The 16,361-nt window shown below is 36.3% G+C and overlaps 1 protein-coding gene and 1 long non-coding RNA gene across 7 annotated transcripts in view; one reads left to right on the forward strand and one right to left on the reverse strand.

The window, feature by feature from the left end:
* Window positions 1-10,541, forward strand: LOC133659033 (uncharacterized). The gene is made up of 7 exons (XR_009827587.1): window positions 1-199; window positions 2,607-2,729; window positions 2,819-2,882; window positions 5,920-6,078; window positions 7,594-7,660; window positions 10,048-10,154; window positions 10,295-10,541. It is a non-coding gene; the product is annotated as an uncharacterized LOC133659033 (long non-coding RNA).
* The window catches only part of dgkh (diacylglycerol kinase, eta), a 259,098-nt gene that overhangs the window by 38,775 nt on the left and 203,962 nt on the right, over window positions 1-16,361 (reverse strand). For all 6 annotated transcript variants that reach the window (XM_062061650.1, XM_062061649.1, XM_062061655.1 and 3 more), the window contains 7 exons: window positions 12,250-12,381; window positions 10,045-10,179; window positions 5,927-6,044; window positions 4,817-4,927; window positions 2,795-2,891; window positions 2,619-2,726; window positions 72-185 (listed from right to left, as the gene is read on the reverse strand). In XM_062061650.1, coding sequence (XP_061917634.1) covers window positions 72-185; window positions 2,619-2,726; window positions 2,795-2,891; window positions 4,817-4,927; window positions 5,927-6,044; window positions 10,045-10,179; window positions 12,250-12,381 — 815 coding nt within the window. The remainder of the gene's footprint in view (window positions 1-71; window positions 186-2,618; window positions 2,727-2,794; window positions 2,892-4,816; window positions 4,928-5,926; window positions 6,045-10,044; window positions 10,180-12,249; window positions 12,382-16,361) is intronic.

Below are 16,361 nucleotides of genomic sequence, written 5' to 3' on the forward strand. Positions count from 1 at the left end.
TGGTTTTTAAAAGCGTACGTCAGTGAGGTTGTCCACCTTTGACCCAGGTAGTGCGCGGTAAGGGTTCCGACCTGCGCTATACGGTGATGTTGCAGCTTGATGACCCGGGAAACGGCCATCTGCATGCTGCCAAACACAGCCACCACCTCCAGGATCTTATCGTCAAACGACGGAGCGCAGAAAATCTGCAAAGGACCAGGTTTGAATCGTTATTGTCTGTCAGGGTGGAAATGTTAGCTACATCATAGACAACATTTTCAGTAGTAAATCTAACTGTACAATAAATATCTTTATGAGAATGTTTTTCTTCTGTATATTCAGATTTTATACCTTGTTGGAAAAAAATAGTCACATTTAATCAAGCCCTTTTTTTGACCATAATTTATTTTTTTCTTTATTTGTTGTTGTAAAATCTCTTTAAAAATATTATGTGGAGGTACCGTATTTTTCGGACTATAAGTCGCTCCGGAGTATAAGTCGCACCGGCCGAAAATGCATAATAAAGAAGGAAAAAAACATATATAAGTCGCATTTTTTGGGGAAATGTATTTGATAAAAGCCAACACCAAGAATAGACATTTGAAAGGCAATTTAAAATGTCTAAAGAATAGTGAACAACAGGCTGAATAAGTGTACGTTATATGAGGCATAAATAACCAACTGAGAACGTGCCTGGTATGTTAACGCATACTTGCCAACCCTCCCGTTTTTAGCGGGAGAATCCCGGTATTCAGCGCCTCTCCCGACAACCTCCCGGCAGAGATTTTCTCCCGACAAACTCCCGGTATTCAGCCGGAGCTGGAGGCCACGCCCCCTCCAGCTCAATGCGGACCTGAGTGGGGACAGCCTGTTCTCACGTCCGCTTTCCCACAATATAAACAGCTTGCCTGCCCAATGACGTCATAACATCTAGGGCTTTTAGAGAGTAGAGTGCACAACTGCGCACACAACAAGGAGACGACGCAGAAGAATGAGGAAATTACAGACATGGCGACGCCGTCGACGAGCAAGATGAAGAAATACGCTTGCCAGTTCCAAAACGAATGGAAACAAGAATTTCAGTTCATCCAGGACAGTTCGAAGGGGAAGGTGTATGTTGCCTGTAAATTTTGTAGAACAGACTTCTCCATTGAACACGGTGGCCGAAATGATATACTCATCATGAACGGAGAAGTTAAACAGGACAATACTGCCATCTACTGGATAGCCACCGGAACACTGAAATTCAAGTATTTCTTTTATTTATATGTAAATAAAATAAATATATGTATATAGCTAGAATTCACTGAAAGTCAAGTATTTCATACATATATATATATATATATATATATATATATATATATATATATATATATATATATATATATATATATATATATATATATATATATATATATATATATATATATATATGAAATATATATGAAATACTCGAGTTGGTGAATTCTAGCTGTAAATAACCACGCCTCCCCCCCCACCCCCTACCCCCCACCTCCCGATATTGGAGGTCTCAAGGTTGGCAAGTATGTGTTAACGTAACATATTATGGTAAGAGTCATTCAAATAACTATAACATATAGAACATGCTATACGTTTACCAAACAATCTGTCACTCCTAATCGCTAAATCCCATGAAATCTTATACGTCTAGTCTCTTACGTGAATGAGCTAAATAATATTATTTGATATTTTACGCTAATGTGTTAATAACTTCACACATAAGTCGCTCCGGAGTATAAGTCGCACCACGGCCAAACTATGAAAAAAACTGTGATTTATAGTCCGAAAAATACGGTACTAAAACCTAAGCTTTTTTTAACTTCCCATACAGATTCAAATTTAAGCCTTTTCTAGCATATACCATTTTTTTTGTATATTTTTTTCTTTATTCTCTATTTGTGCTTTATTTATTTTTTTAAATACACCTTTATAATGTAAAAAATTAACGCTATTTTCTGACATATTTACTTTATTATATTATTAACCTTTTTTATTATTATAATTACATTTATTTATTCTTGAAATTTTTCCTTTGTAAATAAACTTAACTCGTACAGTACAGCGTCATCAAAGAGCTGCACTGTAAGGACCCGGCCACTAGATGGTGCCATGACACAAACAGACGGTAATGAATAGCGGCAACAGCAGAGAAGCACTCCATTATTAAAAATGCATCTCAGAGTGTTTTATAATATGGCACGTCAAATAAAATTTTTGCAAAATGCATTTAATTAAGACTTTAACATGAATTAATTGTGTATTGTGTGTGCAATAACGGAATTTCCTCACCCTTTTATACTGTAACAGCAGCTGCACAACTTAAAGGTTATATACGTTATAATGCGTGTGAGCACAGGGATGCCCTCTGCAGGGGGTCACTTAAGACTGTGTGTGTATGTGTGTGTATGTGTGTGTGTGTGTGTGTGTGTGTGTGTGTGTGTGTGTGTGTGTGTGTGTGTGTGTGTTGTAACACGCTGGGAGCCTTAAACAAACAAGCAGGACTATAACTGTCAGGCTATCAGGGTCATGTTAAAGCAGGACCCCTGGCAGGACTCCTTTTCCTCTCTAACCAGCGCAACATTCTTCGGTTGTTTTTTTTTTTTTAGCAGCCAACTTACGTCGTCCTCCTTGGTGCCGCCCCAGAAGTTGGTGCCGCCCGCGTAGCTGGGAATGTTCAGGACGGCGATGCCCTGCAGGCTGGGCAGGGGGATGTACTGGCCGTCACACTGGTAGGAAAAGGAGCAGCGTGTTTTAATGGCGGACTCTTAAGAACCACCTCCTCCTCTTATCTCACCTCCAGCTGGACCTTCTGCTCCAGGTTCTTGTAGGTTCTCTGGAGGAGCTCCTTTGTTCCCAGAACGCCGTACCACATCATGTTCTTGGTGCGACTCCTGGGAAATAAGCCAGATAAGATGAATCACTCGTACCTACTGATCCACGTGACAACACATTGACAAAGTTATAACCTGTAATTATGGCCAACTTATGTGCAAAAGTAAATAGGAATTTTTTTAAACATTTTTTTTCACCCCCTATTCGCTCTCCATCCTTCACTGCCCCTCTTAATCTCCGTTCGGTGTATTTAATGGTAACACCTCCAAAGACGTGCACCTGGGGATAGGTTGATTGGCAACACTAAATTGGCCCTATCTGTGTTGGCCCTGTGATGAGGTGACGACTTGTCCAGGGTGTACACCGCCTTCCACCCGAATGCAGCTGAGATAGGCTGCAGCACCCCCCGCGACCCCAAAAGGGACAAGCGGTAGAAAATGGATGGATATATATATACACTACCGTTCAAAAGTTTGGGGTCACATTGAAATGTCCTTATTTTTTAAGGAAAAGCACTGTACTTTTCAATGAAGATAACTTTAAACTAGTCTTAACTTTAAAGAAATACACTCTATACATTGCTAATGTGGTAAATGACTATTCTAGCTGCAAATGTCTGGTTTTTGGTGCAATATCTACATAGGTGTATAGAGGCCCATTTCCAGCAACTATCACTCCAGTGTTCTAATGGTACAATGTGTTTGCTCATTGGCTCAGAAGGCTAATTGATGAATAGAAAACCCTTGTGCAATCATGTTCACACATCTGAAAACTGTTTAGCTCGTTACAGAAGCTACAAAACTGACCTTCCTTTGAGCAGATTGAGTTTCTGGAGCATCACATTTGTGGGGTCAATTAAACGCTCAAAATGGCCAGAAAAAGAGAACTTTCATCTGAAACTTGACAGTCTATTCTTGTTCTTAGAAATGAAGGCTATTCCATGCGAGAAATTGCGTGACCCCAAACTTTTGAACGGTAGTGAGTATATATATATATATATATATATGTATATATATATATATATATATATATATATATATATATATATATATATATATATATATGTATATATATATGTATATATATTTATATGTATGTGTATATACGTATACATATATGTGTATATATGTATATATACATATAAATATGTGTATATGAATATATCCACCCATCCATTTTCTACAGCTTGTCCCTCGTGTGTATATATAATATATATATATTAAGAGTAGGGATGTCCGATAATGGCTTTTTGCCGATATCCGATATTGTCCAACTCTTTAATTACCAATACCGATATCAACCGATACCGATATATACAGTCGTGGAATTAACACATTATTATGCCTAATTTGGACAACCAGGTATGGTGAAGATAAGGTCCTTTTTTAAAAAATTAATAAAATAAAATAAATAAATTAAAAAAAATGTCTTGAATAAAAAAAAAAGTAAAACAATATAAAAACAGTTACATAGAAACTAGTAATTAATGAAAATGAGTAAAATTAAGTGTTAAAGGTTAGTACTGTTAGTGGAGCAGCAGCACGCACAATCATGTGTGCTTACGGACTGTATTCCTTGCAGACTGTATTGATATATATTGATATATAATGTAGGAAGCAGAATATTAATAACAGAAAGAAACAACCCTTTTGTGTGAATGAGTGTAAATGGGGGAGGGAGGTTTTGTTGGGTTGGTGCACTAATTGTAAGTGTATCTTGTGTTTTTTATGTTGATTTAATAAAATAAAAAAACAACAACAACAAAAAACGACACAGATAATAAAAAAACCAATACAGATAATTTCCGATATTACATTTTAAAGCATTTATCGGCCGATAATATCAGACATCTCTAATTAACAGTATATAAAGTTAATAATAACAATGGATTATATTTATATGCCGCTTTTCTAGACACTCAAACTACACGACACGACACACAAACTAACTTTAGTGCCAAGACAAAGAAAGATGGCCGCCGCACCTGCATTTTTCCGGGTGCTCCTCTCTCTTGTTGTTGAACTCCAAGGAGATCTTAGCATCCAAACCGATACCAAAGTAGTTGTTCATCACGCATTTCTCCATGTAGCCCTCTCTGGTGGATGAAGGAAAGACATAAAAAAAAAATATATATATATATTAACATATATATATATTAGGGCTGGGAATCTTTGGGTGTCCCACGATTCGATTCAAAATCGATTCTTGGGGTCACGATTCGATTCAGAATCGATTTTTTTTTTTCCAATTCAACACGATTCTCGATTCAAAAACGATTTAAAAAAAAAAAAAAAATTTTTTTTTTTTATTATTATTATTTTTTTAATGATAACAATACACAACAATGCCATAATAATGCAATACAATTTCAAAACAAAACCCGACCCAGCAACATTCAGAATAGCAATAAACAGAGCAATTGAGGACACACAAACATGACACGGAACAATCTAAAAGTAGTGAGACAAAAATGAATATTATCAACAACAGTATCAATATTAGTAACAATTTCAACATAGCAGTGATTAAAAATCCCTCATTGATATTATCATTACAAACATTAATTTAAAAAAAAAAAGAACAATAGTGGCTTACACTTGCATCGCATCTCATAAACTAAATGTCTAATGATAATGTCAATGAGGGATTTTTAATCACTGCTATGTTGAAATTGTAACTAATATTGATACTGTTGTTGATAATATTCATTTTTGTTTCACTACTTTTGGTTTGTTCTGTGTGGTGTTTGTGTCTCCTCTCAATTGCTCTGTTTATTGCAGTTCTGAGTGTTGCTGGGTCGGGTTTAGTTTTGGAATTGGATTGCATTGTTATGGTATTGCTGTGTATTGTTTTGTTGGATTGATTAATTAAAAAAATAAAATTAAAAAAATAAATAAAAAATATATATATATATAAATAAATAAAAATAGATTTTTAAAAAATGAGAATCGATTCTGAATCGCACAACGTGAGAATCACGATTCGAATTCGAATCGATTTTTTTCCCACACCCCTAATATATATATATATATACAGATCAGTATATAGATATAAATATTGTGCAATAACAGTGTGGATGGCTTTCAGTTCTTACAGTGAGTCCAGGTCTGGGTCGATGAAGGGGGTGGCACCAAAGGGGTCAATGTTGGCCAGCAGCATCTTGCTAATGATGGAACTTCCTGCTATGGAGGCTGCCAGACCCGCCCGCAGTCCTGCACATGTGACATGTGTCATGTGACAGCCAATGTGAGTTCAAGGCCTACTTTGTTAGCGTGCACTGCCATGGTGTGTATCTTTGTGTATGCCAGTGTTCATGTGCGGGTGTGTTAGTGCTCGCGAGTTCGCATCCAGTGTACTTAAGCGTGTGTTACAGGGTTCCTACACCAGGGGTCACCAACGTGGTGCCCGCGGGCACCAGGTAGCCCTTACCAGTGAGCTGCCTCTATTTTTTAAATTGTATTTATTTACTAGCAAGCTGGTCTCGCTTTGCCTGACATTTTTAATTCTAAGAGAGACAAAACTCAAATAGAATTTGAAACTCCAAGAAAATATTTTAAAGACTTGGTCTTCACTTGTTTAAATAAATTCATTATTTTTTTTACTTTGCTTCTTAAAACTTTCAGAAAGACAATTTTAGAGAAAAAATACAACCTTAAAAATGATTTTAGGATTTTTAAACACATATACCTTTTTACCTTTTAAATTCCTTCCTCTTCTTTCCTGACAATTTAAATCAATGTTCAAGTAAATTTATTTTTTTTATTGTAAAGAATAATAAATCAATTTTAATTTAATTCTTCATTTTAGCTTCTGTTTTTTCGACGAAGAATATTTGTGAAATATTTCTTCAAACTTATTATGATTAAAATAAAAAAAAAACAATTCTGGCAAATCTAGAAAATCTGTAGAATCAAATTTAAATTTTATTTCAAAGTCTTTTGAGTTTCTTTTAAAATTTTTGTTCTGGAAAATCTAGAAGAAATAATGATTTGTCTTTGTTAGAAATATAGCTTGGTCCAATTTGTTATATATTCTAACAAAGTGTAGATTGGATTTTAACCTATTTAAAACATGTCATCAAAATTCTGAATTTAATCTTAATCAGGAAAAATTACTAATGATGTTCCATAAATTCTTTTTTTAATTTTTTCAAAAAGATTCAAATTAGCTAGTTTTTGTCTTCTTTTTTTCGGTTGAATTTTGAATTTTAAAGAGTCGAAATTGAAGATAAACTATGTTTCAAAATTTAATTGTCATTTTTTTCATGTTTTCTCCTCTTTTAAACCGTTCAATTAAGTGTAAATATCATTAATTATTAATAATAACATAGAGTTAAAGGTAAATTGGGCAAATTGGCTATTTCTGGCAATTTATTTAAGTGTGTATCAAACTGGTAGCCCTTCGCATTAATCAGTACCCAAGAAGTAGCTCTTGGTTTCAAAAAGGTTGGTGACCCCTGTCCTACACCTTTTCCACGGCCAAATTCAAGCAATTTAAGGACTTTCAAGATCAATTTTCCAGTTTTTCCAGTACCCTTCAAAAGGCCAAAACCAGTGTGAATCAATCCATAGCCTTGTTTTTTGAGTTTACCAAATAATGTCTGTAGGAAAAATAGGGAAAATCTGCTAAAAGCTCAGCCTAACATTGAAGCAGCAGTTATCATTAACTGAATGGGGCATAGAAAATGAAGCAGTGTGACTATTCAAAGTCATTGGTGTTTGCAAATGTGTCTCCATTTGTGTTTGTTTTTCTTACTTACAGCACTCAATGACATGGAACAGCACGGATTGATTCACACCGCATTTGTGCTGGTAAACTGCATAACATGGTATAAACACACACACCCTCAATTTCACTCATTTATTGACAAAACTGTTCCACATTAATATAAGGATTAGAGATGTCCGATAATGGCTTTTTTGCCGATATTCCGATATTGTCCAACTCTTAATTACCGATCCCGAGATCAACCGATACCGATATATACAGTGGTGGAATTAACACATTATTATGCCTAATTTTGTTGTGATGCCCCGCTGGATGCATTAAACAATGTAACAAGGTTTTCCAAAATAAATCAACTCAAGTTATGGAAAAAAAAGCCAACACGGCACTGCCATATTTATTATTGAAGTCACAAAGTGCTTTTTTTTTTTTAACATGCCTCAAAACAGCAGCTTGGAATTTGGGACATGCTCTCCCTGAGAGAGCATGAGGAGGTTGAGGTGGGCGGGATTGGGGTATATATATATTGTAGCGTCCCGGAAGAGTTAGTGCTGCAAGGGGTTCTGGGTATTTGTTGTGTTGTGTTTATGTTGTGTTACGGTGCGGATGTTCTCCCGAAATGTGTTTGTCATTCTTGTTTGGTGTGGGTTCACAGTGTGGCGCATATTTGTAACAGTGTTAAAGTTGTTTATACGGCTACCCTCAGTGTGACCTGTATGGCTGTTGACCAAGTATGCCTTGCATTCACTTGTGTGTGTGAAAAGCCGTAGATATTATGTGACGCTGCAAGGGGTTCTGGGTATTTGTTCTATTGTGTTTATGTTGTGTTACGGTGCGGATGTTCTCCCGAAATGTGTTTGTCATTCTTGTTTGGTGTGGGTTCACAGTGTGGCACATATTTGTAGCAGTGTTAAAGTTGTTTATACGTCTACCCTCAGTGTGACCTGTATGGCTGTTGACCAAGTATGCCTTGCATTCACTTGTGTGTGTAAAAAGCCGTAGATATTATGTGACTGGGCCGGCACGCAAAGGCAGTGCCTTTAAGGATTATTGGCGCTCTGTACTTCTCCCTACGGCCGTGTACACAGCGGCGTTTTAAAAAGTCATACATTTTACTTTTTGAAACCGATACCGATAATTTCCAATATTCCATTTTAAAGCATTTATCGGCCGATATTATCGGACATCTCTATTGAAAACACAACATTAAAATCCAAGCATATTCAAGGTTTTTAAGCACCCGTACGAACTCTGGTGTCAGCATGTGTGTCTATTATCATTTGTACACGCCTAGTACTAGCATGGTGTGTGTGAAGTCTTGTACTAATGGGTGTTGATATATCTGTGTGTGCCCTTTAGCATGAATGCTAATATAAATGCAAAGTCAGCATGTGTGTTTTAAACAGTATCTGTTGGAGACATTTTCTGCATCAAAAGTGTGGGTCAGTGTCTCCAAACTTTGGACTGTGTGTACTCCTGTATGATTGTCTGCTTGTGTATCGTGGTGTGTGGACACGTACCTGGACATATGTGTATTGCGGTGTGTGCGCACGTACCAGGACAGTGTTTCCCACACATTCATTTATTTGTGGCGGCCCGCCACGAAAGAATTACGTCCGCCACAAATAAAAAATAAATAAAATTTTTTTTTTTTTTTTTTTTTTTTTGTCCTGTCCAGCTTCTTAGGCAAATCATATAGTTGATATAGATGCCCATATAGGCTGTTGAGATTTACTTTACAAAAGATAAGTGTAGGATACTTCTCTTGTTGCCTTATTTGTATTTGACCACTACTGTTTTCTGTTTATTTGTTACTGACTGTGGCAGGACACCTCTGCCTCTGTTTCACTTTATGTTGCTGGTAAATAATATGGTTGTAGTAGTAGGCTAAAGTTAAATTATTTAGTATGCACTAATTAAAGGGGCAGAGCTTTAAGAGACATTTTAGCTTTTATATTTTATAAGATATATTTTTTGTAAGAACCACAATTAATAAATATATTTCAGTGAATAACTTATTGTTCAAATCTGTGTATAAATATGTACATAAAGTGTTGTAATTATATTGTAAAATGGATGGATGGATGGATGGATGGACGTTTAAAACAAAACTGTTATTATTAATTAGTAAGTATACATTTTTTGAGCCTTTTTAGAGAAAATCATATCATTGTAGTAAATTATGCAAATTGCTCGATGATGTCATGGTGACCACGCCCATAGCCACGCCCCCACTGCCACAGGTATCTTGGCAGTTTATGGGAAACACTGCAGGACATATGTGTATTGCGGTGTGTGCGCACGTACCAGGACATATGTGTATTGTGGTGTGTGCACACATACCAGGACATATGTGTATTGTGGTGTGTGCGCACGTACCAGGACATATGTGTATTGTGGTGTGTGCACACATACCAGGACATATGTGTATTGTGGTGTGTGCGCACGTACCAGGACATATGTGTATTGTGGTGTGTGCGCACGTACCAGGACATATGATGCGCGTGTTGAGCACAGGCAGGTTCTCCTTGCTGGTGGTGAAGGGCGTGATGCTGAAGGAACTGTACGACTGCGTGCTGCGACTCACCCTCCTCTCGGTGGGGGAACACACGCTCTTCATGGCTGCACACACACACACACACACACACACCTTTTTAGATATATTGTTATCATACATATTACTGTTGTTTAATATGTCATTTAAATAGTGCAATATCTTGTCTTATTTGTGTGCTAGAGATGGCGAAGAGGGCAAAAAGCATAAAATGTGTCCTGGCTGCTCAGTACAGCATGGCAAAGTCAACAATAACTATAAACACGGTTGACCCTCCTCACACTGGAACCTTGCAGTAATGTGGGTGAGTACACACTTCATTGATTATTTGTCTTATTACTATCAAAAATAGTGGTTGACTTCTTTTATACTTGTATAACAATTAGGAAAAAGTTGCCTGGAAAGTCCAATGAAGGCCACAGCTCAACCCTGGAACAGATTAATTATGTTTTCATTATTTCCTGTAAGAACAATTGTGATGAAAAACTAGAAAATTCCCACGAAAACCTTGATGGGCCTGCTATTTGTGCCCTGAACCACTGGCCCAGGGTCCATAGAAGCCGGCATACTTCTAAAATGGCGCCAAGTATCCAAATCCAGGATTTTCAGGTTTAAACAAACACATTGAGCTAAGAAGCTAGCATGAAATGTTAGCATGCTGACATTAGCATGGTGACATCGGACAAGTTAGCATACTTCTAAGATGGTGCCATGTATTAAAATGCAGTATTTTTAGGTGTAAACGTACAACATTAACTAAAAAGCTAGCATAAAACATTAGAATGCTAGTATAAGTGTTGTTAGCTTATTTCCAAGATGACGCCAAAAATAAACAGTTTTTTTAGGTTCAACCTCAGTGTTGGGACTAACGCGTTACTTTCGGCGGTAACTAGTAATCTAACGCGTTATTTGTTATATTCAGTAACTCAGTTACCGTTACTACATGATGCGTTACTGCGTAATTTTACGTTATTTTTTATGTAGTATCGGCTAGAAACTGAAAGATCTGAGTGTGTCTTATTGGAGTACTGCAGAAGAGGCGACAGAGAAGAGGCGTGCTCTGTGTGTGTGTGTGTGTGTGTGTGTGTGTGTGTGTGTGTGTGTGTGTGTGTGTGTGTGTGTGTGTGTGTGTGTGTGTGTGTTTACTAACAAGACATCATGGTGGAGCCAAAGCCGAGTTTCTTAACATGGAGATATTCTCACTACTTTTCTTTTGTCGACCACAAAGAAAAGAACATTTTAGTTAAATGCAAGTTGTGTCTTGGATCAAAGATCCTGTCTCAGCAATTCAAATCTGCTGAAACAGCTACAAAAGCAACATGCTTCGACGAAGCTAGTAAAGAGAGACACACTTCACTTCCTAAGCAACAGCGGCTGGATTTTAACATACAACATTAGTTAAAAAGCTAGCATAAAACGTTAGCATGATGACATAGCACAAGTAAGCATACTTCTAAGATGGAACCAAGTATTCAAATGCAGTATTTGTAGGTGTCAACATACAACATTAGCTACAAATCTAGCATAAAACTTTAGCATGCTAATGTTAGGATACTTCCAAGATGGCGGCAAGAATAAACAAAAATGATGTTTAGGCTAAAACATACAAAATCACGCTAGCACATAACCGGATAAGAAGAAACACCAAAATGCAGTATTTGTAAGCGTCGACTTTATTAGTATTTATTGAAATGAATACAAAAAAAGGGATCAGAGCCCTAATTCTGTTTCATTCTTCTTCTTTCTTATTTGCGTTGCGGTGGAGCGAAAAGGCGAGGTTAGGGAACCAAACATAAACCAGTCTGCAGCATGAGTGCGAGGAAGGAAGGAAGGAAGGAAGGAAGGAAGGGAAGAGGAAAGGTGATAAACAGGAAGAAGTTGTGGCCAGAGGACAATAAGGTGCTCGCACTGCTCAAGTGTGGATTTGGACGAGGTAGAAATGATGGTGATAAGTTACGCTGTGTTACCATGGCAACAGAGCAAAGAGTCAAGCCGCTGCACAAGCACCTTATTTAGCACAGGAAACTCAACCTGCGTCACTTCTATCCACCAGGGGGCAACGTTTCAATGCCCTGTTATTTCCTCCCGACCCCCCGTGACCCACATTAATATGAGGAAATGTTTTTGTCACAACGTACGCGGGGCAGCCTCCAGCTCCTTGGTGTCCTCGTCCTTCTCGCTGTCCCGGTTCTCCTCCTCGCTGTCCTTGCGGAACTCCAGCGGCGACGGCAGCTCGCTGTCGTCCATGTTGGTGTTCTGCTCGTCCACCACTGGGAGGACCAAAAGTGGACTTTTTAACAGCGACTGTGCCAGTGACATAGCACAAGTTAGCATACTTCGAAGATGGTGCCACGTATTAAAATGCAGTATTTGTAGGTGTTAACATACAACATTAGTATAATGAATGTGACGACTTCTCCCGCCAGTTATTCATGACAACTGCCACATTACATACTAGAAATAAGTAAACTTGAAATAATCCTCAACATCAAAACCTGCGGGACACACTTCCTTTCTCCCACACGACATAGAAATGTCATTTGCATTATAGAAATAAACAAAGATTCTAAATAAGGTCCCACACTACTCGTAAAATTAATGCAATTTCCCTCCATCCAGTTATTAATGATAATCATCACCTGCCATAATTAAAAAAAACATTTACAGATTCAAAATAACCCATAAAATAAAATGTCACTAGCACATGCAAATGACCGACATAGCTGTAGCATATCATAAATGTGATGGCTCCTCCCGTCAGTTATTAATGATAACCTCCAAATTACATTATAGAAATAAATAAGACGCAAAATAATCCCCGATATCAAAACTACAGGACACACTTGCTCCCACACAATGTAAATGTGTCATATAACTAATGCAATCTTTCCTCCCCCAATTATTAATGATAATCATCACATTTCCATGATAAAAAAATACGTTGAAAGATTCAAAATAATCCATAAAATAGCATTTTACGAGCACATGCAAATGACCGACGTTGATGCATTATATAATGAATGTGACGACTTCTCCCGCCAGTTATTAATGACAACTGCCACATTACATAATAGAAATAAGTAGACTTGAAATAATGTACAACATCCAAACCTGCGGGACACACTTTATTTCTCCCACACAACATAGAAGTGTCATATAGTTAATGCCATCCCTCCTCCTCCCAATTATTCATTATAGCTTTGCATTATAGAAATAAACAAAGATTCTAAATAAGGTCCCACACAACTTGTAAAATTAATGCAATTTCCCTCCATTCAGTTATTAATGATAATCATCACCTTCCATAATTAAAAAAAACATTGAAAGATTAAAAATAATCCATAAAATAAAATTTCACTAGCACATGGAAATGATCGACGTTGATGCATTATATAATGAATGTGACGACTTCTCCCGCCAGTTATTAATGACAACTGCCACATTACATAATAGAAATAAGTATACTTGAAATAATCTACAACATCCAAACCTCCGGGACACACTTTCTTTCCCCCACACAACATAGAAGTGTCACATAGTATTTGCAATCCCTCCTCCTCCCAGTTATTAATTGTAGCTTTGCATTATAGAAATAAACAGAAAGATTCTAAATAAGGTCCCATACAACTCGTAAAATGTATGCAATCTCCCTCCATCCAGTTATTAATGATAATCATCACCTTCCATAATAAAAAAAACATTGAAAGATTCAAAATAATCCATAAAATAAAATTTTACTAGCACACGCAAATGACCGACATAGCTGTATCATATCATGAATGTGATGGCTCCTCCCACCAGTGATTAATGATAACCGCTGCGTTACATAATAGAAATAAATAAGACTCCAAATATTGCAGAATATCAAAACTACGGGACACACTTGCTCCCACACAATATAAATCTGTCATACAACTAATGCATTCTTTCCTCCCCCAATTGTTAATGATAATCATCACATTTCCATGACTAAGAAATACATTGAAAGATTCAAAATAATCCATAAAATTAAATTTTACGAGCAAATGCAAATGACCGACGTAGATGTATTATATAATGAATGTGACGACTTTTCCCGCCAGTTATTAATGACAACTGCCACATTACATAATAGAAACAAGCAGAATAAAATAATCAACAACATCAAAACATGCGGGACACATTTGCTCCCACACAACATAGAAGTGTCATATAGTATTTGCAATCCCTCCTCCTCCCAGTTATTAATTGTAGCTTTGCATTATAGAAATAAACAGAAAGATTCTAAATAAGGTCCCATACAACTCGTAAAATGTATGCAATCTCCCTCCATCCAGTATTTAATGATAATCATCACCTTCCATAATTAAAAAAAACATTGAAAGATTCAAAATAATCCATAAAATAAAATGTCACTAGCACATGCAAATGACCGACATAGCTGTATCATATCATGAATGTGATGGCTCCTCCCGTCAGTTATTAATGATAACCGCCAAATTACATATTAGACATAAATAGGATTTAAAATATTCCACAATATCAAAACTACAGGACACACTTGCTCCCACTCAATGTAAATGTGTCATATAACTAATGCAATCATTCCTCCCCCAATTATTAATGATAATCATCACATTTCCATGATTAAAAAATACATTGAAAAATTCAAATTAATCCATAAAATTTAATTTTACGAGCACATGCTAATTACCAACATAGCTGTATCAAATAATGAATGTGATGACTTCTCCCGCCAGTTATTAATGACAACTGCCACATTACATAATAGAAATAAGTAGACTTGAAATAATCTACAACATCAAAACCTTCGGGACACACTTTCTTTCTCCCACACAACATAGAAATGTCATTATAACTTTGCATTACAGAAATAAACAAAGATTCTAAATAAGGTCCCACACAACTCGTAAAATTAATGCAATCTCCCTCTATCCAGTTAGTAATGATAATCATCATCTTCCATTGTTACAAAAAAAACATTGAAAGATTAAAAATAATCCGCAAAATTTCTTCATGAGCACATGTAAATGACTGACCTAGCTGTATCATATCATGAATGTGATGGCTCCTCCCACCGGTTATTAATGATAACCGCTGCGTTACATAATAGAAATAAATAGAAAGACTCAAAATAATCCACAATATCAAAATTACAGGACACACTTGCTCCCACACAATGTAAATGTGTCATATAACTAATGCATTCTTTCATCCCCCAATTATTAATGATAATCATCACATTACCATGTTTAAAAAATACATTGAAAGATTCAAAAGAAACCATAAAATTAAATTTTAAGAGCACATGCAAATGACCAACGTATATGCATTATATAATGAATGTGACGACTTCTCCCGCCAGTTATTAATGACAACTGCCACATTACATAATAGAAATAAGTATACTTGAAATAATCTACAACATCCAAACCTCCGGGACACACTTTCTTTCTGCCACACGACATAGAAGTGTCACGTAGTATATTCCTCCTCCTCCCAGTTATTCATTATAGCTTTGCATTAAAGAAATAAACAGAAATATTCTAAATAAGGTCCCACACAACTCCTAAAATTATTGCAATCTCCCTCCATCCAGTTATTAATGATAATCATCACCTTCCATAATAAAAAAAAAACATTGAAAGATTCAAAATAATCCATGAAATAAAATTTCACAAGCACATTCAAATGACGGACATAGCTGTATATCATGAATGTGTTGGCTCCTCCCACCAGTTATTAATGATAACCTCCAAATTACATAATAGAAATAAATAAGACTCCAAATATTGCAGAATATCAAAACTACGGGACACACTTGCTCCCACACAATATAAATCTGTCATATAACTAATGCAATCTTTCTTCCCCCAATTATTAATGATAATCATCACATTTCCATGACTAAGAAATACTTTGAAAGATTCAAAATAATCCATAAAATTACATTTTTACGAGCACATGCAAATGACCGACGTAGATGCATTATATAATGAATGTGTTGACTTCTCCCGCCAGTTATTAATGACAACTGCCAAATTACATCATATAAATAAATTGACTTGAAATAATCTACAACATCAAAACCTGCGGGACACACTTTCTTTCCCCCACACAACATCCAGTTATTAATGATAATCATCACCTTCCTTTTTTTTTTTTAAAAAACATTGAAAGATTCAAAATAATCCGTTAAATAAAATTTCACGAGCACATGCAAATGACCGACGTAGCATATCATGAATGT

The sequence above is a fragment of the Entelurus aequoreus genome, linkage group LG10 (assembly GCF_033978785.1).
Source record: "Entelurus aequoreus isolate RoL-2023_Sb linkage group LG10, RoL_Eaeq_v1.1, whole genome shotgun sequence".
In the NCBI taxonomy this organism is placed as follows: Eukaryota; Metazoa; Chordata; class Actinopteri; order Syngnathiformes; family Syngnathidae; genus Entelurus; species Entelurus aequoreus.